Here is a 27835-nt window from a genome sequence, read left to right as displayed (position 1 = left end):
TTGCACTGGAACGGGGGGTAATTTCTTAATCTCTTCAGTAATATCTTTTACAGTTTGTCCATTACTGTCAATTTTTATATGACAATTTGACAGGTTTAATTTTCTATAAATTACTCCTCCTCCTGCTAACAACCTGTCCAGAGCCATTTTGTTTTCATGATTTTCTACTAGTGGCATCCACTTGGCTCTGCTAAGTAAGTGTCAGATCTCATTCAGTTCAAGAGGCAGTAAATAAGCAATCAAGCTTGAGACCCCCAGAAGTGATTTCTGTGAATAAACAGAGACCGCCTCATGGCCATTGAGATAGCATCGTTAACGGGAGGCATCTCCTTCTCCGATTGGCTGTACGTGTGACCTCATAGACCCTATTTAAGCAGTGGGGAGAAGGAAGTCACTCTCTTTGACCTGGTGTTCATTTGGGAGTCAGCAGGAGGTTAGCTAGGCAGGATGTGAACATGTGAATAAAAGACCTGGTGCTTGTACATGGCCATGCTCTAGAGCTCTCCTGCGTATCGAAACCATCATCCCTATGAAATGATGGCCAGAGATCTCTGAAGACCTAAGCTTGGTAAAATTGGTTTAAGTGCCACAAAAGACAGTGACCGGGGATTTCTCTGAGAGCCTGGGAATTAGGAGAGACTTGCAGTAGTGAATGCAGACTGGGCATTAACAAGGGTATTCGCAAATGTAGTGTATGTCTTGAGTTAACATTCACATGCCTGTTACCTCTCTGATGAAATTTATCCAACAATAATTATCCACCAGGATAGGAATGACCTAAATTCAGAACTAACTTGATTTTTAGCCTTGAATTCATCAGGTATTCCCTTGATTTACTTCTTCCTGATTCAATATTACTATCTTGTTCAAATGTCAGGGTAAAGGGAACACCCAAATTGGATCAGTTGCACAGGTGCCCGCTTAGTTCCCAGACAAAGTAGGTCTGAGAGTGTTGGCTCCACAATACCATCCAACGTTTTTTTGGCAGTTTCTCAAGGATAAGTATATCTCAGTTATCCTGATTTAAATTCCTAACTCAGGTACATGAAGTACATACAGTCTCTAGGTTTAGAATACTTTTATCCTGCTGTGAGAAGTAAGCTGAGTGATTTCCACAGATGAAAGGCTTGTATATTCTGGTATATTCCCTCACAGATAGAAATATGCAGAGCAAAAAACACTACAGTTCTCCCCAGAAGCATTATTTTGGGACAGGAGGACGGTGCACTTGAATTCACTCTCATGTTTTCTCATAGCCAAAGGGAATGGTACTATCTGGGCAATGGGGTAACCAGTAACACAGGAATAGCAATTGCTTTTGTTTAGATTCTGTACCCCTTTTACCTAGGCATCCCTTCTTCTATCTCTGTAGTTTGTCTGAAGTCCTTGACTTTCACTTGTGGCTTAAGAACCATGATTCCAATCTTAGGAGAACTATATATTTGTAACTTCTATTCCTATATGTTCAATTTACTCTTTGATCTGCATTTTCCAAATGTCCAGCCCTTGTAAGTTTTATTAAACTAAACATTATTCCAAAGTAGATGGGCAGGCAGTTCCATAAAATCCTCTTTCTCCATCAGGGCACAAAAACTTCTTATAATGATGGAATTGTCTGTGACTAGTCAAGCCTCTACATTCTATGACTTGAGAGGCATCAAACTAAATTGTTTGTAGGGTATCTTTTTTCAGTAATGTTTACCTAAATTTCAACCAGATTTCTTACATCCTAAGTCCCAAATATTATTGTAGAAGGGGAGGAGCATTAATACTGTATAAATCCTCACACACAATAAAATCCTTATTGGGGACCTACTCAGAAACTAGGTTGTTTGGGGTCCATTCCAGTTCCCACCAAATCAATTGAAGTATGGGGTGATATTTCATCTTCTGAAACTACTTCCTGCTGGAAATGGGTATAGAGTTGAGTCATCCTACAGGGTCTCAATTTGGAGACGTCCTGAGCTTAAAAGATGGACCAGGAGCCGATTAAAGCATCATCCAGTGGTTCAGAGTCAGATCTCTGAAGCTGGTCGATATAGCTATCCAGTGCTTATCCCTTTGTAGATGATTTGACCAAGCTGATCATTTGCTCTGAATATAAAAATAATTGTTAAGAGAGAAAAAACAAGAACATGATTATCCTTAGCTCTTTTTGACTTCAGAATCACAAATGAAAACCACACATGTCATAACAATGCCACCTTATAGCCAGACTCAGGAATAGGTGGGCAACATTTCTTTTAAGAAGCTCTGTGGCATTTTTCTGGTATGGTGATTTTTCTGAATTAGTGCTCCTCATCCATACCTAGATTCAAGCTCAAAAAAATAACATTAGTTATGATCCAAGAAATTTTCAATCAAATAGCCAAGTCCCACATTAGAGGCTTCAAATCTAAATAAAGGCTTGTAAATTATTGACAAAAACCTAGACTATCTCAGGCCTGATATGCATGAGTGTTTGGTGTTCTTTCTACCTCCTCCAACTAGTATAGGAGAAAAAGGGCTTAGGCCAGGACTAAGGAACAGTCACTTTCCCCACCACACCCAATGAGGGGTGGAATGGTAGATTATGGGCCTCATGTCCCAAGGCCAACTGATCTAAAATAAAACCATGAAATTATGTAAATAACTAGTATACAATTTTCATTCCCCAATTTCATATAACTATCAAAAATCCTAATCAAGAATTTTCAGAAATTTAAAGATGGAGAGAATTCAAAACTATTTCACCTGTATAAGGGAATTTTATCTCTTAATACCAAGCTCTTTTCCTATGACTGATATATTTACTCACAAAATGGTTTCATGAAATCTGGTGAGTTTACAAATTAAAGGAAGTGGCCCCAGAGCAGGAGCTGAATCTGCTTCCCTAGCCTGTCCAACTCCCATTTTTCAATCTTTAGATAGAAATATATCTATGGCTATGTTCTTTGTCTACCATCATTCCTCTTTTCCCCACACATAGAAATTATCAATTTTAGGCTCCAATATTGTGAGAGTAAACCAAATAGCTTCATTAACAATCTAAATTTTTATACCTAAATTCTAACTAGATGTTCAGCGTACTACTTTTATACTTTCTTTCAAGCCACTTTCTGCTCATAGAGCCTTATTACCTGTAACCACCCCCATTCTTTTATTTCCTGAAAACAGTAAGTCATCTACATATAGTATGAGAACAATCCCTAGGAAAGGGGAAAACTTTTCCAGTATTTGCCCTAGACCAAATAAGGTAGGGGGATTCCATAAAACACTGAGGAAGAATAGTCTACCCTAATTGTTGTTTACACACAATAAAGGGATTTTCCCCATTCAAAAGCAAAAAGATCTCTACTCTCCTTTGCTAGGGAGCAGACTCAGAAGGCATCCTTCAAGTCACCTACACTGAGTCATCCATGCTCAGATGGCTGAACAAAGTGCAGAAGTGGGGGTACAAGTGGGAATTTTACTGGACAATCTAGTTAAGTATATATGACTATATGAGTCTTACCCTCTAAAGGGGAATGACATTGTTTTAAACATACTATTTCCTTTCCTTTACCTAGTATTACCTTGGGGGGGGGGTAGATTTTCAACTCACCCCCATTTACCTCACCACTGACTCCATTTACCTCCCCCATCTTCTTCCTCAAGGATAGCCATAGTGACCATAACTTGTTGGTCCTACGCTTTTAGTTCTGAGCCAAACTAATTAAAAACCTTTCTAACAAATTACTTCCTATACCCACCAATCTTCCCATCAAAAGTCATGAAGTGAATTATCTTCTCTTCCTTCATGTTTGAAATGGTCAGACCTTCCACCCTGGTAGCACCCTGCAGGGGGGAAAGGAAGGGCAGGTCACCTATGACCATGGCCCCATTCCTGTGGGCCCCTTACTCCTCCTCTCACTCCCTCATACCTAAACCTCCTCACTTTCCCTTCCACATACACAAACCTTTAGCAGACCACCTTCCCATTCTGATTCCCCCATTGTCCTCCTGCTTTCATCATCATATTGATGTGGGAAAGATTCCTTTCTAGATTCCCACTCCCTTCTATTGAATGTAATTACCCTTTAACTCACAAATCCTGGTCCCTTTGAATTCCAATAGAAGATCTGGACCTGTCCTAGCCCCACTTGGATCTGAGCCAACTTTGGGGCTACATCCAAAAGCCCCTCTAGCTAAATCTCCCATTATAAAAGGGAGACGCTGGGACCCCCTCTTAGCAGAGATTCCAAACATGCCCACCATGTGAGGATCCTCTGTCCACTAAACCCTCTGTCTGGTGCCCTCCTTATCTCTACCTTCACCTATCTCCTTACTTCCAAACCCAATAATAAACCTCTTTTATCAGTCTAGCTCTTGGGCCAATAAATGCCTTTATTGGGGACTCCCACCGCTACTAGGTCTCATTTACCTCCGTATCCTTGCGCCTAATCCAAGGGGGTTGCAGGGGAGGACTCTGTTTGACTCTCTGTGCCCCAAACCTGCCACTAGACCTCAACTAAACCCTAACTTCATTTAGGTACCCCAAATCTAGACCTCAACAGTATCTCAATCTTCACTACCAAAATGCAGTAAGCTCTACCTTCCAAGCAAAGAAGAAAGCAAAATAGACACCAGAATTCAGAATAGCTAAACAACTTTGGATGAGACTTCACACAATCTTCCCACAGCACCTCATTCAGCGTGGTTACATATAACTTCACAAATTGCACAATATACAGTTTTTCCAAAACTCAGCCCTTGGCTCAAAATCAAGTTGAACACAGATTCCAATTTCTAATAGAATTACTTCAATATCAAAGATTAATGCACACAAAGTTTAAAAAAAAAAAAAAAAAGTCCCATGTCCAGACAGCATGCATAATTGAAAGTAATTCCAACCTTATCAAATGGACCTAATCAAATATGGGGTCAGATTTTTTTTTATTTTTAATTCAGCTTACTGAGAAAGAAACAAAGATAACACCCCCACATACACACACACACACACACACACACAACTGCCTTTAAATTCCTTTTCTTTCTGTCTAGTGTTCTGTTGTTCCTTCCTGACATTTCAGCATACTTATTTTCACCTCCTTTTGGAGGAAATCTCTCTTTTCTTCTGGGGCTTCACTTTTTAAATTCCCCATCCTACTCTTTCTCCCCTAGAGTTTCTTATAAATATCCTATTTAATATCTAACAAGTTTCCCTGTGCAGACCCTTTCTGCACTCCTGTGTGGATATATTCCACCTTCCCCTGGTCCCAGACCACCCTAATATTTACTCAACCCTAGATTCCAAATGACTTCCTGACATCCTCCCTAAAGGGACTATTTGTAGGAATGTCCTTGCTTCCCTCTATTTCCCTGGTGCCTTAAATTTCTCTTTCCCCCCATCTTATTTGTCTGAGACATCAGACCCGCACAGACGCCCCAACCACCAAAGGCAATTGGATAGTCTTCTTGCCCTAGGCCTGTGCACAGAGTTGTCTGGTTGTAGCAGTACTTACTTTCTTTTTCTCTTCCTCATTTTCTGGATTCATGAGTGGTCTTACTCACCAGCATGGTCCTAGAATCTCAAACTCTCCATGAGCAGGGATTCCCATAGCTGATCCACGATTCAGCTGAAATCAATGGGACAGGACTCATCTTTTCCTCCTTCAGCAGCAGCCACCTCACACTCAGGATGTCCAGATCCTAGGCAGAGCCCCCAGTCTGTAAAGAAAAAAAAAAAAAAAAAAAACATTTTACGTTCTGCAAGAATGGGTCTAAAAATTCTGTGGAATAGTAACAGACCTTACAGACGCCTGATCAATACTTTTCATGTTAGTCATTTCTATTCCTCCCATCAGCATCCTGATCCTTCCAGCATTCAAGATCCTTCTAGATCACAATTCTCCCCTATAAGATAATAGTATTCCCAGTTCTAAGCAAAATATGACCAGGGCAGCACTTCCTTTTGTTCTCCGAGTTCATAGTGTTGGTTACGCCTCTACTTTCCCAATCCTTCCTTGTCCAAGAGGCAAACTTCTCTCCTTCCTTAGCTGCAACCCTAGCACATTCTCTGGGGTATTTACCCTTTCTTAAGCATATCTATGGAAACAAAACTGTTAAGATTGGAAAACTCCATTTCTCACACTCAAGCATCAATTTCTGAGCATTTCCTGATATCTTAAAGGGTATCAAGGTGCCCTCCCTGCCAAACTACCTTCTATTTAACTAGTGTATGTGAGAGAGACATATACACTATTGTGTTTCCATTTCTAAATTCAGAAGCAGCAAAGACAAGGAAGTCTATATGTTATAGAGAATCTTTGACTTTTTCCCCATTTTGTTTAACTCTGGTATTTTACTTTAAAAAAAAAAAAAAAAAAAAAAAAGATTTTTTCCAAAGATTTCATGAGATTAAAATGACCAAAGAATTCATCTAATAGAAAACCTCCTAGTAATAAACTTCTGTTCTTGGCTAAACTGGTCCCCAAACAAAAGATTAGATTTGTCCCTAGAATTATATTCACACTTTTTTTCTTGATGAGAGTGAAAGAAGAGAGTATAAAATCTGGCTTGAAGCCTAACATTAAAAATATTAAGATCTTGGCCACTGGTCCCATTACTTCTTGTCAAATAGAGGGAGAAGAATTTTTTTTTTTAATTTTTAAAGCTTTTTTATTTTCAAAACATATGCACAGATAATTTGACAACATTGACCCTAGCATAGCCTTGTATTTCAGATTTTCTCCTCCTACTTCCACCTTTACATGGCAAGCAATCAAATATATGTTAAACATCAGACCTGCACAGACGCCCCAACCACCAAAGGCAATTGGATAGTCTTCTTACCCTAGGCCTGTGCACAGAATTGTCTGGTTGTAGGTCATATATATATATATAAACATGTTTATACAGTTCTCTTGCTGCACAAGAAAAATTAGATCAAAAAATGAGTAATGAGTAAGAAAACAAAATGCAAGTGAATAACAACAAAAAAGAATGAAAATGCTATGTTGTGATCCACACTCAATTCCCACAGTCCTCTTTCTAGGTGTAGATGGCTCTCCATCATAAGATTATTAAAACTGGCCTGAATCATCTCGCTATTGAAAAGAGCTACGTCCATCAGAATTGATCATTGTATAATCTTCTTGTTGGCGTGTACAATGAGCTTCTGGTTCTATTCATTTCATTGAGCATCAGTTCATGTAAATTTGTCCAAGCCTCTCTGAAATCATCCTAATTCAGTAGAAACACTGCTGGATCAAAGTGTATGCACAGTTGATAACTTTTTGAGTATAATTCCAGATTGCTCTCCAGAATGGCTGGATCCATTCACAACTTCCACCAACAATGCACCAGTGTCCTACATCCCCTCCAACATTCATCTTTTTTTCCTGTCATCTTAGCCAATCTGAGAGGTGTGTACTGGTATCTCAGAGTTGTCTTAATTTGCATTTCTCTGATCATACTGATCAGAGCAGTGATTTGGAGCACCTTTGCATATGACTACAAATAGTTTCAATTTTTTCAACTGAAAATTGTCTGTTCATATGCTTTGACCATTTGTCATTTGGAGAATGACTTGAATTCTTATAAATTTGAGTCAATTCTCTATATATTTTAGAAATGAGGTCTTTATCAGAACCTTTGAATGTAAAAATATTTTCCCAGGTTATTGCTTCCCTTTTAATCTTGTCTGCATTAGTTTTGTTTGTACAAAAACTTTTTAACTTAAAATAATCAAAATTATCTATCTAGTGTTCATTTATGAGTTTCAGATCTTCTTTGGACACAGATTCCTTCCTTCTCCACACATTTAAGAGGTAAACTATCCTATGCTCTTCTAATTTGCTTATAATATCATTATGTCTAAATCACAAACCCATTTAGATCTTACCTTGGTATGTGGTATTAGGTGGGGGTCGAGCCCTAATCTCTTCCATACTAGTTTCCAATTTTCCCACCAGTTTTTGTTAGTGAATTCTTATCCCAAAAGCTGGGGTCTTTAGGTTTGTCAAACACTAGATTGCTATAATTATTGACTATTTTGTCCTGTGATCCTACTCTATTCCACTGATCAACTTCTCTATTTCTTAGCCAGTATGAAATGGTTTTGATGACCGCTGTTTTATAATATAGTTTTAGGTTTGGCACAGGTAGGCCACTTTCATTAGAATTTTTTTTTTCATTAATTCCCTTGAAATTCTTGACTTTTTGTACTTCCAGATGAACTTTGTTATTTTTCTAGATCTGTAAAATAATTTCTTGGGAGTTTGATTGGCATGGCACTAAATAAGTATATTAATTTTGGTAGTATTGTCATTTTTATTATATTCTCTTGACCTATCCAAGAGTATTTGATATTTTTGCAACTGGTTAGATCTGACTTTATTTGTGTGGAAAGTATTTTGTAGTTGTGTTCATATAGTTCCCGACTTTCTCTTGGTAGAAAGGCTCCCAAATATTTTATACTATTGACAGTTATTTTAAATGGAATTTCTTTTTGTATCTCTTACTGCTGGATTTTGTTAGTAATATATATAAAAATGCTGATTATTTATGTGATTTATTTTGTATCCTGCAACTTTGCTAAAGTTGTGAATTGTTTCTAGTAGTTTTTTAGTGGATTCTCTAAATATACCATCTTATCATCTGCAAAGAGTGACAATTTGGTTTCCTTATTACCTACTCTAATTCCTTTAATTTCTTTTTCTTCTCTTATTGCCAAGACTAGCATTTCTAATACAATATTGAATAGTAATAGTGGTAGTAGTCAGCTTAGTTTCATTCCTGATCTCATTGGGAATAGTTCTCCAGCCCACAGCCACCTCCCTCTTCCTACTCCACCCTCTAAATCCTCCACCCCTTGTCTCTATATGCCAACAAATCAAGCCTGCACAGAATAATGGGCAGGGCCATTCTTTTTCCAAGAATATGCTAATAGAGTATTGTCCAATTGATAATTGGCCTTAAGTGCTCAGACCTCAGGGCATCAACTCAGTTTCAGCCCATTATAGAAAAGACCCTTTATTCCTATACTCTCTAGTGTTTTTTCTAGTGTTTTTAATAGTGTTAATAATAATGGGTTTTGGATTTTATCAAATGCTTTTTCTGCATCTATTGAGAATCATAATTTTTTGTTAGTTTGGTTATTGATGTAATTGATAATTAATAATAGTTTTTCTAATACTGGACCAGTTCTGCACTCTTGGTATAAATCCAACTTGGTTATAGTAAATTATCCTGGGGAAGACTTTCTATAATCTCATTGCTAATATTTTATTTAAGATTTTTGCATCAATATTCATCAGGGAAATTGGCCTATAATTTTCTCTCTTTTAAGCCTATCTGGTTTAGCTATCAGCACCATATCTGTGTCATAAAAGGAATTTGGTAGGACTCTTTCCCTATTTTTTCAAATAGTTTATATAGTATTGGAATTAATTGTTCTTTGAATTAAAGCAGCGTCAGATTTGTAATTTTGGACTCAAATATAACTCTGAATGACAACTACAATCATAAAATTAAAAGATGCTTACTTCTTAGAAGGAAAGCTGTGGATGCACACTAAAAAGCAGAGATATCACCTTTCTGACAAAGACCTATGTAGTCAAAACTACTATTTTTACAGCAGAAATATAGACAGGGAGGTTGGATTATAAGGAAAGCTGAGTACTGTAGAATTAATGCTTCTGAATTGTGGTGCTGAAGAGACTCTCAAGTCTCCTCATTTCCAAGGTCAAATCAATCAACATTTAAAGAAATTTCAATCAGGCTACACACCACAAGGTCAAATGCTGAAGCAAAAGCTGAAATACTTTGACCATATTATTTGAAGACAAGACTCAGTGGAAAAGATTCTGATGTTGGGATGTTGAAGGAAAAGGAAAAGGAGGCAGTAGTGGAAGATATGGATAAAAACAATGAACATGAACTTGGATAGAATTCAAAAGACAGTGAAGGATAGAAGGGGGCCTAGTGTGCTCCTGAATATCAGAACAAGATCTTATCAGGTACTTGAGAACACAGGGTCATATACCCCACTCCATCTATGATCAAGCATAGGAGGAAGACTTAGAGAAGGTGGGCTGTATTAGGCTATATGACAAGTCAGTGATCATCATCTACCAATATTGGATATTTCAAGTACTTTGTGAAGGAATATAAACCAAACAGGAGGAAAATTCTTCCTCTTGAGATATGAATATTTATCAAGTAAATCAGGAAGGGAGAAAATTCCTAATTTAAAATTTAAGATTTTCTGATGTTAGACATATTCAGTCTGCTACTAAACACTAACTATAGCATATATAATAAGAATATAAATAAAACAGATGACTTTTAAAAAAAAGTTTGTGAAAATCAAATTAGAGGGACCTTTCTCACATATAAGTGCCCATGTAAAAATGCCTATGATTGTGTTAAGGAAATTAAAATAAGTACCATCAATTCCCAAGATAAAATACCTGCTATACTTTTTTCTTTACTGAATTCAGTGACATTTGGTACCAGAGTAATCTACTGGTCAGAAAATAAATTGAAAATCAGGAATTCCTCATTTTATTCTATTTGGCCCACTAATTGTTGATATTTTACTAAATTTCTTAATGCTACTTTCTTCCTTTTTTCTATTCTATAAAATCTCCAGGTTTGGAAGACTTTAAAAATCATTTAGTCCACATACTCCATGAAACCTCTCTCTCCAAATACATCTCCCCAACAACAAGAAAATAACTACCTCATTTGACAAATTACAAAGTAGAATTTGTCCTAACCTTCATCAATACAAAGGTTTTGTAGCCAAAAAATTCACCATATTATGGCCATTCTTAAATAACAGACATATAGACTGTCATCAAGTCTGAACCTGGGGCCTTTTTTCCTTGGTATGAGTTGCAATGCACTAACATAGCTAAGAAGCTTGGGTCATCTCCATAATTCAATGGGGCATCAAAGTAGAACTTTAATGGAGGGTCCTTACTATAAATCATATACAAGTAACAATACAAGCATAAATTAAGGAAAGTTACATAAATAAAGTGAGATCTAAACAATTGGAAAAATATTAAGTGGTCTTGGATAGGTTGAGCAAATATAATAAAGATGACAATACTACCTATACTAATCTATTTATTTAGTGCTATACCAATCAGACTCCCAAGAAACTATTTTAATGACCTAAAATAAAATTCATCTAGAAGAACAAAAGATCAAGAATTTCAAGGAAATTAATAAAAAAAAAAAAATCAAATTAAGTGGCCTAGCTGTACCAGATCTAAAACTATATTATAAAGCAGCGGTCACCAAAACCATTTGGTATCGGCTAAGAAATAGACTAATTGATCAATGGAATAGGTTAGGTTCACAAAACAAAATAGTCAATAATTATAGCAATCTAGTGTTTGACAAACCTAAGACCCCAACTTTTGGGATAAGAATTCATTATTTAACAAAAACTGGTGGGAAAATTGGAAACTAGTATGAAAGAGATTAGATCCTGATCCCCACCTAACACCACATACCAAGATAAAAATCTAAATGGGTTTGTGATTTAGACATAATGATATTTTAAGTAAATTAGAAGAGCATAGGATAGTTTACCTCTTAGATGTGTGGGAAAGGAAGGAATCTGTGTCCAAAGAAGAGCTGGAACTCATAATTGAACAGCAGATAGATAATTTTGATTATTTTAAGTTTAAAAGTTTTTGTACAAACAAAACTAATGCAGACAAGATTAAAAGGGAAGCAATAAACTGGGAAAATATTTTTACATTCAAAAATTCTGATAAAGACCTCATTTCTAAAATATATAGAGAATTGACTCAAATTTATAAGAATTCAAGCCATTCTCCAAATGACAAATGGTCAAAGGATATGAACAGACAATTTTCAGTTGAAGAAACTATTTGTAGTCATATGAAAAGGTGCTCCAAATTACTACTAAAAGAGAAATGCAAAGTAAGACAACTCTGAGATACCACTATACACTATAGAAAGAAGAAAGTTCTCTCTCTTAGATTAGAACTTTCACTATTCACTATAGACTATACACTATACATTCTTATGCAACAACATAACTGTAAAAGTATATATACGTATATTGTATTTAATATATATGGGACTACCTGCCATTTAGAGGAGGGGGTGCAGGGAAGGAGGGGAAAAGTTGGAAGAGCTTTTTTGCAAGGGTCAATGTTGAAAAATTACCCAATCATATGTTTTGTCAATAAAAAGCTATAATAATAAAAAAAAATAAATAAGGGGAGTTTTATGCACAAAATTTGTAAGGTACATTACTTGAGATTAAATAGTGAATTCTTATCAGAAATTATCAAACTGGGAGAGTGGAAGTATATAATGCTGGAGATACTCCCTAGGTTTGCAATATACAGATATACAACTCAATGACTTCAATGGTGGCAGACACCTTGTCTTTCTTTCTAGGTAAAAATAATATCCACTATTGTGGTTAGACTAGATGATCTCAAAAATGCCTTTCAACCCCAAATTGCTGTAATTCTCCAATTATATTTTCTTTTGTTACCACTAGGAATTTACTATAACTATGAATGAATCACTGCTTCTATACTGGGGTCAACTCTCAACTACTTCAATGACCAAAAATATAATTCCATCTTGCTTATTTTTTTAATTTGAAAATTTTATAATTTGTAGACATTTATTAATATACCCATCTTTATATTTCAGCAAAAAATTACCAGCATCATTAAAGAAATCAAATCCAAGGATGTTGAACTCAGGATATATAAGAAGAAAAAACGTGAACTTCATCGAAGGTAAAAGAATCTCATGAACTTAAATGTATGTGTGTGTGTGAGAGAGGGGGAGAGATGGGGGGAGGAGAGAGAGAGATGGGGGGAGGAGAGAGAGAGATGGGGGGAGGAGAGAGAGAGATGGGGGGAGGAGAGAGAGAGATGGGGGGAGGAGAGAGAGAGATGGGGGGAGGAGAGAGAGAGATGGGGGGAGGAGAGAGAGAGATGGGGGGAGGAGAGAGAGAGATGGGGGGAGGAGAGAGAGAGATGGGGGGAGGAGAGAGAGAGATGGGGGGAGGAGAGAGAGAGATGGGGGGAGGAGAGAGAGAGATGGGGGGAGGAGAGAGAGAGATGGGGGGAGGAGAGAGAGAGATGGGGGGAGGAGAGAGAGAGATGGGGGGAGGAGAGAGAGAGATGGGGGGAGGAGAGAGAGAGATGGGGGGAGGAGAGAGAGAGATGGGGGGAGGAGAGAGAGAGATGGGGGGAGGAGAGAGAGAGATGGGGGGAGGAGAGAGAGAGATGGGGGGAGGAGAGAGAGAGATGGGGGGAGGAGAGAGAGAGATGGGGGGAGGAGAGAGAGAGATGGGGGGAGGAGAGAGAGAGATGGGGGGAGGAGAGAGAGAGATGGGGGGAGGAGAGAGAGAGATGGGGGGAGGAGAGAGAGAGATGGGAGAGAGAGATGGGGGAGAGAGAGATGGGGGGAGGAGAGAGAGAGATGGGGGGAGGAGAGAGAGAGATGGGGGGAGGAGAGAGAGAGATGGGGGGAGGAGAGAGAGAGATGGGGGGAGGAGAGAGAGAGATGGGGGGAGGAGAGAGAGAGATGGGGGGAGGAGAGAGAGAGATGGGGGGAGGAGAGAGAGAGATGGGGGGAGGAGAGAGAGAGATGGGGGGAGGAGAGAGAGAGATGGGGGGAGGAGAGAGAGAGATGGGGGGAGGAGAGAGAGAGATGGGGGGAGGAGAGAGAGAGATGGGGGGAGGAGAGAGAGAGATGGGGGGAGGAGAGAGAGAGATGGGGGGAGGAGAGAGAGAGATGGGGGGAGGAGAGAGAGAGATGGGGGGAGGAGAGAGAGAGATGGGGGGAGGAGAGAGAGAGATGGGGGGAGGAGAGAGAGAGATGGGGGGAGGAGAGAGAGAGATGGGGGGAGGAGAGAGAGAGATGGGGGGAGGAGAGAGAGAGATGGGGGGAGGAGAGAGAGAGATGGGGGGAGAGAGAGATGGGAGAGAGCAGAGAGAGATGGGGATTAGAGATGGGGGAGAGAGATTTTGGGGCAAGATAGAGAGAGATGAAGAGAGATGGGAGAGAAGATGGTGTACATCAGAGAGTATGGAGAGTAAGAGAGCAATGGGAGAGAAGAGATGGGGGGAGAATTTTAAGAAAGATGGAGTATGAGACAGGTAGAGAGTAGATGGGAGAAGTAATGGCGGCAAAGAAGAGATGGAGTAGAGATATGGGTATAGACTGAGGAGAGAATAGATATGGGGTAGATGAGAGATGTGGGAGAAGATATTATTTTGAGACGAGTGAGATAGTATGAGATGGGGGAGAGAGAGAGTATGGGGTAGATATATGATGGGGATAATGAGACTTGGGGCAGAGAGAGAGATAGATGGATGAGCAGAGATGGGGGGATATGTATGTAGATGTGGTATATTAGATGTAGATGGGGATATTAAGTGAGATGTTGGGGAGATTGATAGATGATATAGATATATGGGGATAGATTAGATTGGGTAGAGATGAGAGATGGGGGATGAGATGGTAGAAGATGGGGAGAGTAATGGCGGGAGATGAGCAGTAGAGAGAGGATGGGGAGAGAGTAGAAATGGACGGAGAGTATATGGAAGAGAGAGGGGAGATGAGAGAGATGGGGAGAGAGATTTCAGAAAGATGTCCAGAAAATAATGTATTTTAAGACAAATGGAGGTTTTCCTAAGAAGCATATGAGCCTGATCTGAAGTGAAGGACAGAATTGTGAAATTTGCAGCAATGGAAAAGAGAGATGGAAATAGAAGATGAAAAGCTAAATGGATCAGATGAAGATGGTTTTGAAGAGAGAGTAGATTATGGAGGAGTGTTGCAGCAAAGCAAATACACTATAACTTCTGTTAATTAGAATTAAGTGACTATAAAGTATTATGAATGGAAATGAAGAAAAAATTTACTTTCTTCTATCTTTTTCATATTTGCTACTCAATAGTAGAGTTCTATGTATACACAAACAAGCTCAAATGGCAAATTAGAAATAGGAACATCTATATGAATACAGCTTCACCACTCAGACAGGTAAATTATGATAACAGTCATATTTTAGCGTGAATATATTGTTCAAATTGAACTTTTGCCTTTATTTTCTGAATTTGACCATAAATATTATGATAGTAAGAGATTTGAAATGAAATAATCATCTATTTCATTTCTTTTGTTAATAGATTTTCTCTACACATAAATTGAGTCTTGTTGTCCTACATTTTAATTTTGTAAATGTAATCATTGAGCTATAATTGTCATGTTTTTTATAAGTGTATGTCAACCACTAGAGCAGTTGAATATTTATTGAAATGTATATTGTTTTTTTTTACAATTATTTCTTTTCTTTCTTGGTATTTTTGAATTTGATCAGAATTTCATGATTGTGTTAATTTGAATGAAGGGGACTTATTTATTTTTCCTAATTTTTTTCACTACATTAGATGCTGTTTTGTTTTGAGTTATTTTTATTTGTATTCTTTATATGTCTGTTTTATGGATTGTTTAAAAATTTTCTAAATTAGAAATACCCCACTCTTTTTTTTTTTGCTGTTTCCTTTGTTTCCTTAACCAATTTTAAATTTGGTTTGGTCTCTTTCCCTGAAATTTTGTTATTATTAGATCAGGACATATTTTTAAAAGCTGGAAAGGGGGACATTGTTGTGTATTAATTCCCAATACTTTTTCATTTCTCCATTGCCTATGATGCTGTCTTTTGGTTTTAGAGATGTATATTTTATTATGGGGAGGGAAAAAAAATATCCTTTTATATACCTCTGCTTTATAGGATTGTTAGAATATATTAGTGAATATATTCTAATATATTATTAGAATATACTCCCCATCTCCCTCCCTTTCCTTTTTTTCCCTCCCTCTCCCTCCCCCTCCTTTTCTTTCTTGTCCCTCCCTGTCCCCCCTCCTTTGCTCCCTCCCCCCTTACACAAACACCCACACGTACCGCATGCAACTATATTCAGAGAATTGTGAGTAGGACATCTATACCTAAAGAACCTGAACACTTTTCACTTTCACCATAAAATTAGCATAACAGTGACATCATTTTAAAGACTGTGAGAATGACGTGAGGTTGTTCAAATTTTTGCAAAATTTCGCAAGGTGCAACTCTTCACTTTTCTGTAAAATTTCCTTACTAAACCTTTATGATAGTAAAATGATTTCCCCTGATGACAATATATAATCAGCCTACTTACTTCAGGAAAATTATCAGTTAGCAAAATGAAAATTTGTTTATTCTTTGTCCCATTGTTAATTATTTTTAAAGAAAATTACAAAATTCTCTGCTGAAACGGTGCAACAACCTTACAATCAAAGAGAGCTTGGAAAATGATGTGTGCAAAGTTATAAAGATACTTCAAGAAAGGAGAGAGAAAAGAGAAGAACAATTAAACAATATTGACAGACTTGCCAATGTGGTCACATCCATTGAGGAAGAGATGGTACAGCTCCGGAAAAAATATGAGAAAGCTGTTCAGAGCCGAAATGAGAGGTAAAACAGAACCACAGTTATGAGAACAAAGTACTATGGGACTTTCAGTTTTTCTATCTGAAGTTAACTTGGGGCACTGACACATTTTTAATTTCAGTGTCATTTGGTATTTTTGGTGCTAGGCTGATTGAATATAAAAAAGAGTAGGCTACCTTGTTTAAATGCTATTTTGAGGTGAAGACAGGTAGGTGGGGAGGGACATAGATGTGTGTTTGAGAATATTTCAGTTGGGAAGCAAATACTATTTTCCAGGGCTTTTAACTAAGAATTCCTCTAATGTTAATTCAATCCATTAAATATTTATTAAATGCCTAGCATGTACCAGGCAAGGTGCTAAGCACTGGGGATACAAAAAGAGCCAAGTGACAGTGTTTGCCATTGATTCTATAAACTGTTGAGCATCACCTTGATTCTGCACCACTTTTGTGGCAATTTGTGGACTTTCTGTGAAAATTATTGAGAGATTCTCCCATCGCCTGTTCTCTGGAAGAAAGCAGGTCCTTTAAGCAGCTTTTTAAACATTTTTAACTATTAAGGACAAAATTTTAGCAGTTTAGAAACACTAAATCACTCCTACAGAGTTGCTTTTTTTGGGGGGGAGGAGGGGAAGTGGCTGAGAGATGGGAGGAATGAAGGAACTCCAGGTGTGAAAGTATCCTTCACTGATGCTAATGTGCAACTCCTAGACTTAAAGGTCAAATGACTTGCCATGAAGTTTATAGGCATCAGAAGGAAGATTTAATCCTAAGATTTCCTTCCTTCAAAGTCATCTTCCTATCCACTCTATTACAGCACCTCATTGGAGTGGCTTAACTGAAAAAACCAAGAACCTGGCATGTTACTGTAATATTCTGTAATAATAACCTAGATTCAGATCACCTACAGCAACAATTTATTGCTTCACCACCACATATGAGAGACTCTGTGGTGGGCACTGGAGAACTAATGTTCCCTTAGCTCAGGTGTCACGAAAAAACTTGATGAGCATTCAAAATGGACTGGGAACATGGGGGAGGGGGCAGGAGAAAGATGGGAAGGAGGAGACATTGATAAAATGGGGCTGGCTAAAAGGAAAGATTATGAAAAGTAATTTTGCAAGCATTAAAAACAATTGCTTTCAGAATAGGAAAAAAATGAACTGAAAGTATGAAAAGAGAAGGCAGTGATAAAATAAAAATTCTCATCAAAGAACATGAAATTTAAAAGATTTTCACAATTCAAAGGTACTAAAAAGAATTTTTTTTGGGGGGGAGGGGAAATAGGCCTCTTTCTTCCTCTTCCCAAAGGTGCAAATAAAAATATAAATGCATGAGTGAATACATAAGTAAATGAATGGCAGATTCAGAGAGACACACACAGACATCTCAATGTGCAGTCCTATTCCTTTCTTCTTATCCCTTAATCAGATGCCAATGTCTCCTGGAAGTAATCCAATCTCAATTTCTGTTTAAGGTCTCTGATAAGATTACTTGTGAATTAACTATTACCTCTGTAACACAAAATTTTGAATTTGCCCATAGTGGCGTTATACTGATTGAACGGGAGGAAGAGGTATGCATTTTCTATGAGAAGATAAACATTCAAGACATGATGAAGAGAAATGGAGATATTGAGTTACATATATTAGAAGAAAAACTCAGATTTCTGAAGCTGAAAATTGCTGAGAGGCAAAGAAAGATTTATGTGTACCGGAAAATGTTGCCACTGAAGAGAACTTTGGATATGGAAATAGCAGTCCTGCAGATTCAGGTAGGAAAGACTTCAATTGAGATGTTGTTAGAAATGAGTAGTTTTGTTGAGGGGGTTTCCTTTTTACTAATGTTTTAAGTTGTATTGCTGTGTATTGAAAGTACATGAAGTTGTATTTTGTGACTTATCATTTGCTGGGGAGAGGTGAGGAGAGAGACAGGAAGAGAAAGAGACAGACAGGAAGAAAGCACTTCTGGTTTTTCATCAGGGCAACATCTCTGGTCTAGCTAATAACATAAGTTTTGTTTTTAGTTGTTTAAAAAATAAATTTTCTTGATGCTCTGTGTTTTTACATCCCAGTTGTTTGTTTTGTTTCATTTTATTTTCCTCCTCAATCTTAATTCCTCCCCTCCATCTGAACCCATCTTTCTTAAAAAAAAAAAAAATTAAAAAAAAAAATCAAGATTTCCACAATTATTAATGTAAAACTCTAGAGTTATTTTATTTTCCATTTCTTTTATTCTTCATTTTCAGACCATTTTCTGACATGTCTTTTGAAAGCTTTGCTCATATTCTTTTTATCACTTATCTCTTGAGAAATATCTCTTGATCATTTTGTCAATTGTCCATACATCGAATGCAGATTTTTTTTCTTCTCATTCAACCATTTTATTTTTAGAAAAGAGCACTGTTGAAGATATTTCAGAGTTGGATATTTCTAAAACTGTTCTATGATAGGAAAGTTTTGTATTTTTACCAAACATATTTAATCATGCCATAACTTTTTTCTCTTCTGTAGATTTAATTACTGTAGCCAAAGAATCTTGTTTATTTCTGATTTCTGCTAGTCTTAGCAAAGACCTTAAGTAGTAGTTCTTTTGATATTAAGCTTGCTATCCTTTGAAGCTAGAACTCTGTTTATAATTCACTTTTTATTTACCTATAATCACAGCCATTGGTAACACCAGGTGAAGAGGTCTTTACCCCAGGGAGCCAAAATCAAGAGGAACATTCTTGCTACCACACCTCACTTTGGATCCTCTGCCAGTCCACGTAGCAGTCACCCCCAAGTCACCCCACCAAGATCTTATCATTATGATGCCATACTCCCAGGGCCCACCCTTCCCCCCCTATTGGGGGCAAGGATTAAACCCCCTGTGGGATGGGTCACTCCTCCCGGTGGGACTCTGCCCTGGCTAGACAGCCTGCTACATCACCCCTTTCACCATGACCTCTCACTAACCACCCCCCAACTATTCTTGCCTCAAGCATTTCTTTCCCATCATTTTATAACCTAGCCTTTTGCACAATCTTCTTTAAATATACTGCCTTTATGTTACCTATTCCTTATGCCTGAATGCTCTTGTTGGGGTTTAGAACCGAAGTTTAAAATATTGTTGGGCTTCCAGGATGGTATCACGAGGTTTTTCAAAACAGTTTGTAGCCTTAGACCACCTCCAGTTCAAGAAGCAAAGATTTTATTATTATGCTGTTAGCAGTGGGCAAAGTTCTAAGAAAGAAAGCAGCGATGGTGTGGGAAACTGTATTTATTGAAATTAAAAGTTTTCTGGTTTGGCTTTTTTTTTTTTTTTTTTTTAAGATTAGGGTACTAAGGTTATTTAGTTTCACAAAAAGCCTTTGATTTGTAATTTTATGAAGACTACTAATATGCTAATAGCTCAAATCCAGGATTGTACTGATAAACTAATTTTATGGTTTAGAGATCAATCAGGATTAGAGCTAGTCATCTTCCCCGAAGAACCATCATTACCTTTAGCTAGACATCTTTCTTCCAGAGTCAGCATAACTGAATCCATAAAACCAGCATTCTTTTGTAAACTAATGCAGTATTCCTAAAGCAGATATCTTGGGGTCAAAAAGCACATAAATACTTGAGACAATATAAATGATAGAGACAACTTGGAATCATGGTATCATATCCCTGAGATTACAATCACTTCACTGACCCCTTCACCTCCATCATCTTAATTTCCTTCAAGATCTAGCTAAAATCCTACCTTCTGTAGGAAGCTATTACCTAGATATTTATATGGTATCTGTTCCCATTAGAATGAAAATATCATAAAGATGGAGACTGTTCTGCATTTCTGTGAATCCTTAGCACTTCCCAAGTACATAACAGGTGTTTAGTAAATGCTTTCTGACTGGCTGACAATTTAGCCCTCACCATTTTAAATATTACAAGAATTCTAAATGAAGGAATATAGCTTCTAGGGAAATATAGCAGTGATTTTGAGGAGTCATTGTTCTGGCAATCTGATTCCAAAATCCTTTGGCTTTGCCCCCTCCCCACACCCAATTTAGAAATGCTATTGTTCTTACAATTTGTTCGATTCTGAATAGACCACTCCTCAATTCATTGCTTACTGATAATCTGGTCAATGATAATCTGATCAATGATAACCAAATTCAGGAGACCACTCCTCTGGGCCATAGAATTAGCATGTCAATGATAGAAAGCTGGATAAACGTGTCTCCTTGCTTCTGTTTCTCTGCTGAATTCTCTTGGAATTTAGTCCGCTTGTAATTGGCATTACAATTATAATAAATTTTTCCCCTTAACAAGGAGATGAGTTCAAGTCTACAAATTCTTTTGAGACACCTCAACACTAGTCTGTGACCCCAAACTTTTGGGGTCCCCTTCCCAACTTCAACATAAACACATCTAGGTAGTATTTTTGTTCACTTTTAGTTTATATCAACTTCTTCATAAAGAAAATATATCAGCTTGGTTATGCAGCCTAATTTTTAATTTCACTATCTCCTAGTATGAACAAGGAGTAATTCTTAGCATTCTTTTTATTGTTTTTAAAACTAACACATTTGCTTTTGACCCTATCACTCGATTATAGTTTGTTCTTGCTTTCTGACATTAGTTATGGTGCAGCATTCCCTATCTTGGAAGGACTTGCTTGAATGGAACTTATGACTCATAGGTATAGAATACTCTCTTTGGGCAAAGATCTCTGTGCCCTCTTTGTATTTGAAATTATTCATTGTCTATTTATAAAACTCAATGACAGATGTTTCAAGTATTAATTGCTCAAAACCAGAGATTACTTCTTAATGTCCTCATCTGATACTCAGTAAATTGCACATTAGAGATGGTTTGAAAGTCATTGTTTGGTTAATATCTTAAAGAAAATTAGTTGAGACCTCTAAGAAAGTCAGGGTTTCTTTCTTTGACAATAAGTCCCACAATTTCCTACATCAAAATGATACTATTAACTCACTAGCAACATGATTACATTTTGAATTGTTACTAAGAATAACTATGGATTTGATAAAGGCAGAGAAAAATCCCAGATTTTTGATGGGTGGGCTAATCCTTGATAAAAGGAGACACTAAGCCTAAATTTTATTGCCCAAGCTACTCCTTGTGACTAGAGGAGAGGAGCACCAATTATCTTGACCATTTGATCTTCATTGGGCCTTTTGTTATCTTTGTGAACCTTTATTAAAATCTCAATCCAGGTAGATGCCCCTGATTTCATACTTAGCAAAATCTTTGTATTAACAAAACCATCTAGGGTTACTCTATCCAATCAGAAAGCCAATTTATGGCATCAAACCCGAGGTTATTTTTCCCTATAAAAGAACCTACTCCTACTGTAAATCTCCTCCCACTCCTCAAACTCATTTTTTTTTTTTTGGGGGGGGGGGAAGGGTTGGAATTTAGCCTGCCAGAGGCGTCTAGGATTCATTAGGAATTTGACACATTTTAATAGCATCTTCCTCCTAAATGGCTTCTCTCCCTGCTTAATTGTAAGTTCCAATTGTAAGTTCTAAACTTAGCTTTTATCTTTTTCATTATCTGATTTAAAAAAAAAAAACCATATGGATTTAGCCCATTGTAAGCAGCATAATAAAATCTTTGCTTCTTGATTTAGAGTTGGTCTACACTTACAAATTTTTTTGAGACATGTTGCAATACCAGCTGTAACTCCAACATATTTTTGGGTCCAACATTCCCTCACCCCAACATTTGGTGACAAACCCCATCAGATTTGCACTGAGCCAACAGAATATGCTCTCTTACTTGCCCATGTGGTGATGATATTTTCAAATTGATTAGATACAGCTATAAAACAGAATTTTTAACTACATAAATCAAACTGGATTATATGGCAATATTTCAAAGTTTACCCAAGCTTCATTTGAATCAGTATTCAAGGCAGAGCCAAGATGGCCATGTAAAAGGCAGAGACTTTTCTAGCTCCTAAATCCCTCTAAATTCCTTTAATGACTCGAAACAAATCATAGAGCATCAGAACACACAAAAAGATGGAGAGAAATATTTTCTAGCTGAAAATAACTTAGGAGAGGTCTGTGGCACTAGAGTGGAAGTTCAGCACATAGTCCATTATAAAATGGCAAAGAATAAGTATTCCAAACAATTTCCCTTTTTTGCTTTTTTTGGGGGGAGGGTTGTTTTTGGGGTTTTTTGGAGAATTGAGGGAGGGAGAATGTTGAAAAAGGTATTTTTATCATACTTAGTGTTGCTTTTTTTCCATTTTTCCATATTATTTATTTGCATATAGTAAATATTAAGCACCTTTCCATATCTCATCTTGCTCTACCTTCCTCTGTCAAGTCTTGTCTCTTAATAATGATTTTTAAAAAGAAGAACAATTAAGTAAACCAAACACCACCATGATTATGTTTGACAGTTTATGTGAAAGAAAGGTACCTTTTCATTTTTGCTCTGGGGCCAAGCTTGGTCATTTCAATTATACAGAGTTCATTTTTGTTTTATTGTTCAATTTACATGGTTGTTATCATTGCATATATTGATTTCTTCATTCTGATTAACTCACTTTGTCCATGTTACTCTGAATCCCTTTTAAATTTAATCATTCAAAAAGCACTTATTAAGTAAATTCTGTGTGTCGGGGGAACCCAAAAGTTTCATATCCCAAGGTAGCTCAAAAGAATTTGTAGGTTTAGACTCACCTCCAAGGGGCAAAGTTTATTGTAATTGTAATGCCAGTTAAAGCTGGCTAAATTTTAAAGGAAGTTAGTAAAGAATCAGGAGCAGGAAAGATAATTTTATAGGGAAAAGTTAGAGAAACCTGGTGTTTGATGTCATTGATTTACTAATTTTATGGCTTAGAGGTAGAGTTGAGGAGTGATCTGGTTCTGACCGTGTGCAGGTTTAGTGCCCATAATTCTCTGGGCAGAGATGGGAATATGGGAATAGGAAAAGAAGGACAGGGAGAACCTTCCAGAGGCATTTACTTCTGCACTTGTGTCAACTTTAAGTACCTCATTGTTGTTACTCTTTAGTCTCAGAAACTCTGTTTTCCCTGACCAATAGGCTGTTATCTGACAATCAGTAATATTTGTAGCTTTGGCATCCTGGTCATGTCAAGTAAACTGGGGCAGGACAATCTAGAGGAAGAAATATATCATTTCCAACTTTATCATTCCCAAAGCCAGGTGGCTTCAGGGCCCTCCACCAGGAGATGTACCATATCGTTAGAAATACATTGTTAAATGTGATACAAAAAATGGGAAAAGTCCTTCCCCTCACAGAGCTCAACATTCAATTCTGAAGTTATTACTAACTGAAGTTGAGTACCAAAAAAAGTACCAACATTTTTTTTCATACAGAAGATTATATGTGAAATTGTGTATCTCTTATTAAGTGACTTCTTTATAATTTCAAAGTAATCATAAACCAAATCAACAAAAACAATTTCAACAGATTAGAATACTGGTTTGATTAAATCAGATGAAATACAATAGAACTATAAAAGACTACATAAATATCAACTCATCATAGATGACAAGAATTTGCCTTCAAGGCAACTCCTGGTCTCCTGATGGCAGAAAATCATCCTTGCTACCTGGTCATTAGGCCTATAGACTTGAACAGGGAACTCTGGGACCTATTCACCATCATCTACATGTCTCAAATCTCTTGAAGACTTTCTGCTAACAAAATAGTGCCTGTGGGCAGGTGCCCAGGGAAAAGGGATCATAAGCCAAACTTATCAGTCTGGATTGGTTGTGATTCAAGCACCATCACAGAAGATAAAGGTCATTGCAGGCAGGAAGCTGATAATAATAATTATCTGCATTTATAAAACTTTTTCATGTATACAAATCACTTTAGAGACATTATCTCATTTGAAGCCCACAGCAACCCTACTAAGCAGATAGTCTATGTATGATTAGCCCTGCTTTATTGATAATAAAACTGAGATTTAGAAAGTTAAGTGCTTTGTCTATGGTCACACAATGCATAAGGCTCAGAGTTGGTACTTCTACCTAGCTCTTATAATTCTAGATCTAATTTCAAAATTCCATCTACTACATCTCAAATATTGAACCCTAAGTAGGGAGTGCTTCTGAACCAGATTAAAATATAATTGGGAAATACTTAGCAAAATAAATTAAAATATAACATAACATAAAAAATGTTAATTTTTGGTTTTCTAAGAAGTCTGTATGCTGCTGGCAGAGAGAGAACCCCACTGCATCTATCATACTACTTGCCAAAGATAAATTTACCTGCTTTTAGAAGTTAAAAAGAAAGCCAGGAATCCTGACACAGGCCTTTAATCCAAGCTCCAGGGAACCAGAGGCTGCCTCATCTCTTCAGCTCAGGAGTTCTGAGTTATAATGGGCTGGTTGTGCTGATCAGGTGTCTACACTAAATTTAGCTTTTATATAACAAATTTGGGGCAGCAGAGAAGCAGAAGCGCCCGGGGCCATGGGATTACCTAAGGAAGGATGTCCCAACCCAAGTTAGAGCAGGTGAAAGCTTTAGGAGGAATCAGTATAAGGGATTTTAGTCAATGAATTACTCTCCACACTGCATTTTTCTAGGCAAGATAAGGAGACCCATTTTTTTTTAATGTTAAAAATATGAAACAAGTTAATTCAATAAATATGATACTTTAAAACATATTTCAATTCCCTATTATGATGAATTCGGATCAGTGAATGGTATAATGGATAGAGAGCTGGCCTTGGAATCAGAAAGACCTGGAGGCCAACTTCTAACATATTCTGGCTGGGTGATCCCTGGGCAGGTGACCTGCACTTGGGCCATACTCTAAGATTTGGTTGCAGAGAAGGTGTTATAGTAGTTAAGAGTTTCCTTAGCCAGATTTTTCCTGGTGAAAATCACAGATCCAGTGCTTATAAATATGATGATGAATGAAGGAAGAGGCTGGAGTAGAGAAAGGAAAGGAGGAAAAGATACGGAGAACAGGAGGGACAGAAGGGGAAAGGGAAAAGACTGAAGAGGGAGCTTAACTGGATTTAGAGGGGTTTGTTCAAATTCTACCCCTGATGCTTACTATTTGTTTGACCTTGGGAAATCATTTATTCCGAGTCTCTTTTTAAAATAAGATAAGAGTAGATGGTCTCTGAGATTTCTTTTGGGTATTTGACAAATTTTAAATTTGATAGAATTGATTGCAATCTTATCAGAATCAGCCTAGCAAGATAGTTTTGGATATGGATTTTGCCAGCTATATATAGTATTACCTATCATTCTCAGTATTATGTCATCCATCATGTTGTTGTTGTTTTTTTTTAAATACATACCATCTGGGGCATGATGGGTGGCACAGTGGATAGAGCACCAGCCTTGAATTCAGGAGGATCTGAGTTCAAATCTGGTCTCAGACATTTAAAACTTCCTAGCTATGTGACCCTGGGCAAGTCACTTAATCCCAATTGCCTCAGCCAAAAAAAAAAAAAAAAAAGCAAACCATCTGTGCCTTTACTCAAGTCATTGGTAGAAATGTTGAATGCCATAGTGTCAGAAATGATCCCTGGGATACTCCACCAGAGACTTCCTTCTAGGGTGATATCAATCCACAAATCATCATCATTTTTGTCCAATTGTGCAAACAATTTTTAGGTCATCAAATCATACTGTTATCTAACCTGTATTTCTCTATTTTACACATATGAATTTCATGAATGCCAAATGCCTTACCAAAACACAGGTATACTCTATAACATTCCCCCTAGCAGTAAACTTTACCAAAAAGAAAAGAAAATGAGATCGATTTAATAAATTCATGTTCTTTATTTAAAAAAATATATATTGACTTAATGAAACCATCACCATTTCACTTTATAAAAGCTCAAATCCAGTCTTTAATAATGCATTGTAGAATTTTTACCAAGAACTGATATAGTGAATATTTACTTATAATGTATTCCCTTTTATGAGAAAGGGACAGTTGCCTCTCTTTTAGTCCTGCTCCCATTCTTCATAATTTTTCTAACAACGTCAGTGGCTCAGTAACCATATCCCAGTTCTTAGAGCACCTTAGGATGAAATTTATTTGCTCCTGATGAAAATGAGGATAGCCAGGTGTTTTCTTTTTAATTTTTTTATTTTTTTTAACTAACAAATATTTATTTTCTTTTGATCTAGCTTTTTTTTTTCTCTCTCAACTCCCCACTAGTGGATGAAAACAAAATCCTAATATTCATAATTAAGCAAAAAAAATCTCAACATTGGGCATATCCAAAAATACAGGTCTCATTCTTAATAATTATTTCATTGCGTCTTTGTCAACAGTCTTCTGGAATCATAATTGGTCATTGCATTGATCAGAATTCTTAAGTCTTTTAGGGTTGTTAATTTTTACATTATTATTTTACAAATTTTTTTTCTCATCCTGCTCACTTCATTCAACATAGTTCACAAAAGTTTTTCTAGATATCTCTACATCCTCTACATTAAAAAGTGTCAATCTCACCTCCTCTGGGCCTACAAAACTCCTGAGTATAGGCTGAACCAGGTTAAAATGTAGTTGGGCAAGTTTAACAAAATAAATAAAAATAAAATACATTATATATAACAACAACAACATTGGGTTGTAATCAACTATGAATGATTTAGCTCTTTTCAGAAATTTGATGATCCAACACAATTAGGAAGGATTCATTATGGAAAATGCTATCCACTTCCAGAGAAAGAACTGATGGAGTCTAAAAACGGATCTGATTGTAGTATTTTTATTTTTTGTGTTTTTTTCATTTGGTCTTTTTCTTCTTTTATATTGTAACTATAGAGTTACAATATAACTAATATGGAAATAAGTTTTACATGATTGAACATATATAACTTCTATCAGACTACTTCCCATCTTAGAGAGGAGGAAGGGAAGGGGAGAGGGAAAAAAATTTGGAACTCCAAACTTTTTAAAAATGAATGTTAAAATTTCTTTACTTGTAATTGGAAAAAAATTACTATAAAAATTTGCTGAACAAAAATAATTTTAAAATAAATGTTCCTTTTCTTGTTCAATAGTTCTCACAATGTACAGACAGAATAAACTTGTTGGAGAAAAAATTTGTAGATCCTACTGGAGATAGAGCTCGCCTCCTGAATGGAAAAGATCTGACTCCAAAGGAAATGCTCTCCAAGATAGATAAGGTAACACATCCTTTGTGTATATTAGCTACTCAGAGATGTTTCATAAATAATTATAATACTGTTTCATATTAATTTATATAATATCACACCTGAATTTTTTTTGTAATCATACTTGTTTCCATGTAACTTAGTAATGTGAATTTGAATTGTCTTCAACTAGTTCATTAGAAATTCTGCTTTCAATTTTTGCCATGAAATGAAAATGAAAATTAAAATCC

At 36.8% G+C, this 27835-nt stretch overlaps 1 protein-coding gene across 1 annotated transcript in view; it reads left to right on the top strand.

Annotated features, from left to right (window-relative positions):
* Window positions 1–27835, top strand: part of CCDC146 (coiled-coil domain containing 146) — a 166458-nt gene that overhangs the window by 126475 nt on the left and 12148 nt on the right. Inside the window, 5 exon segments of the mRNA XM_031940214.1 lie at window positions 12676–12789; window positions 16032–16069; window positions 16271–16495; window positions 18016–18244; window positions 27492–27617. Of these exon segments, the coding sequence (XP_031796074.1) occupies window positions 12676–12789; window positions 16032–16069; window positions 16271–16495; window positions 18016–18244; window positions 27492–27617 (732 nt within the window).

This window comes from Sarcophilus harrisii, chromosome 5 (assembly GCF_902635505.1).
Source record: "Sarcophilus harrisii chromosome 5, mSarHar1.11, whole genome shotgun sequence".
Taxonomy (NCBI): Eukaryota; Metazoa; Chordata; class Mammalia; order Dasyuromorphia; family Dasyuridae; genus Sarcophilus; species Sarcophilus harrisii.
Note: the sequence above shows the minus strand (reverse complement) of the source record. Positions and strands in the feature narration are given on the sequence as shown.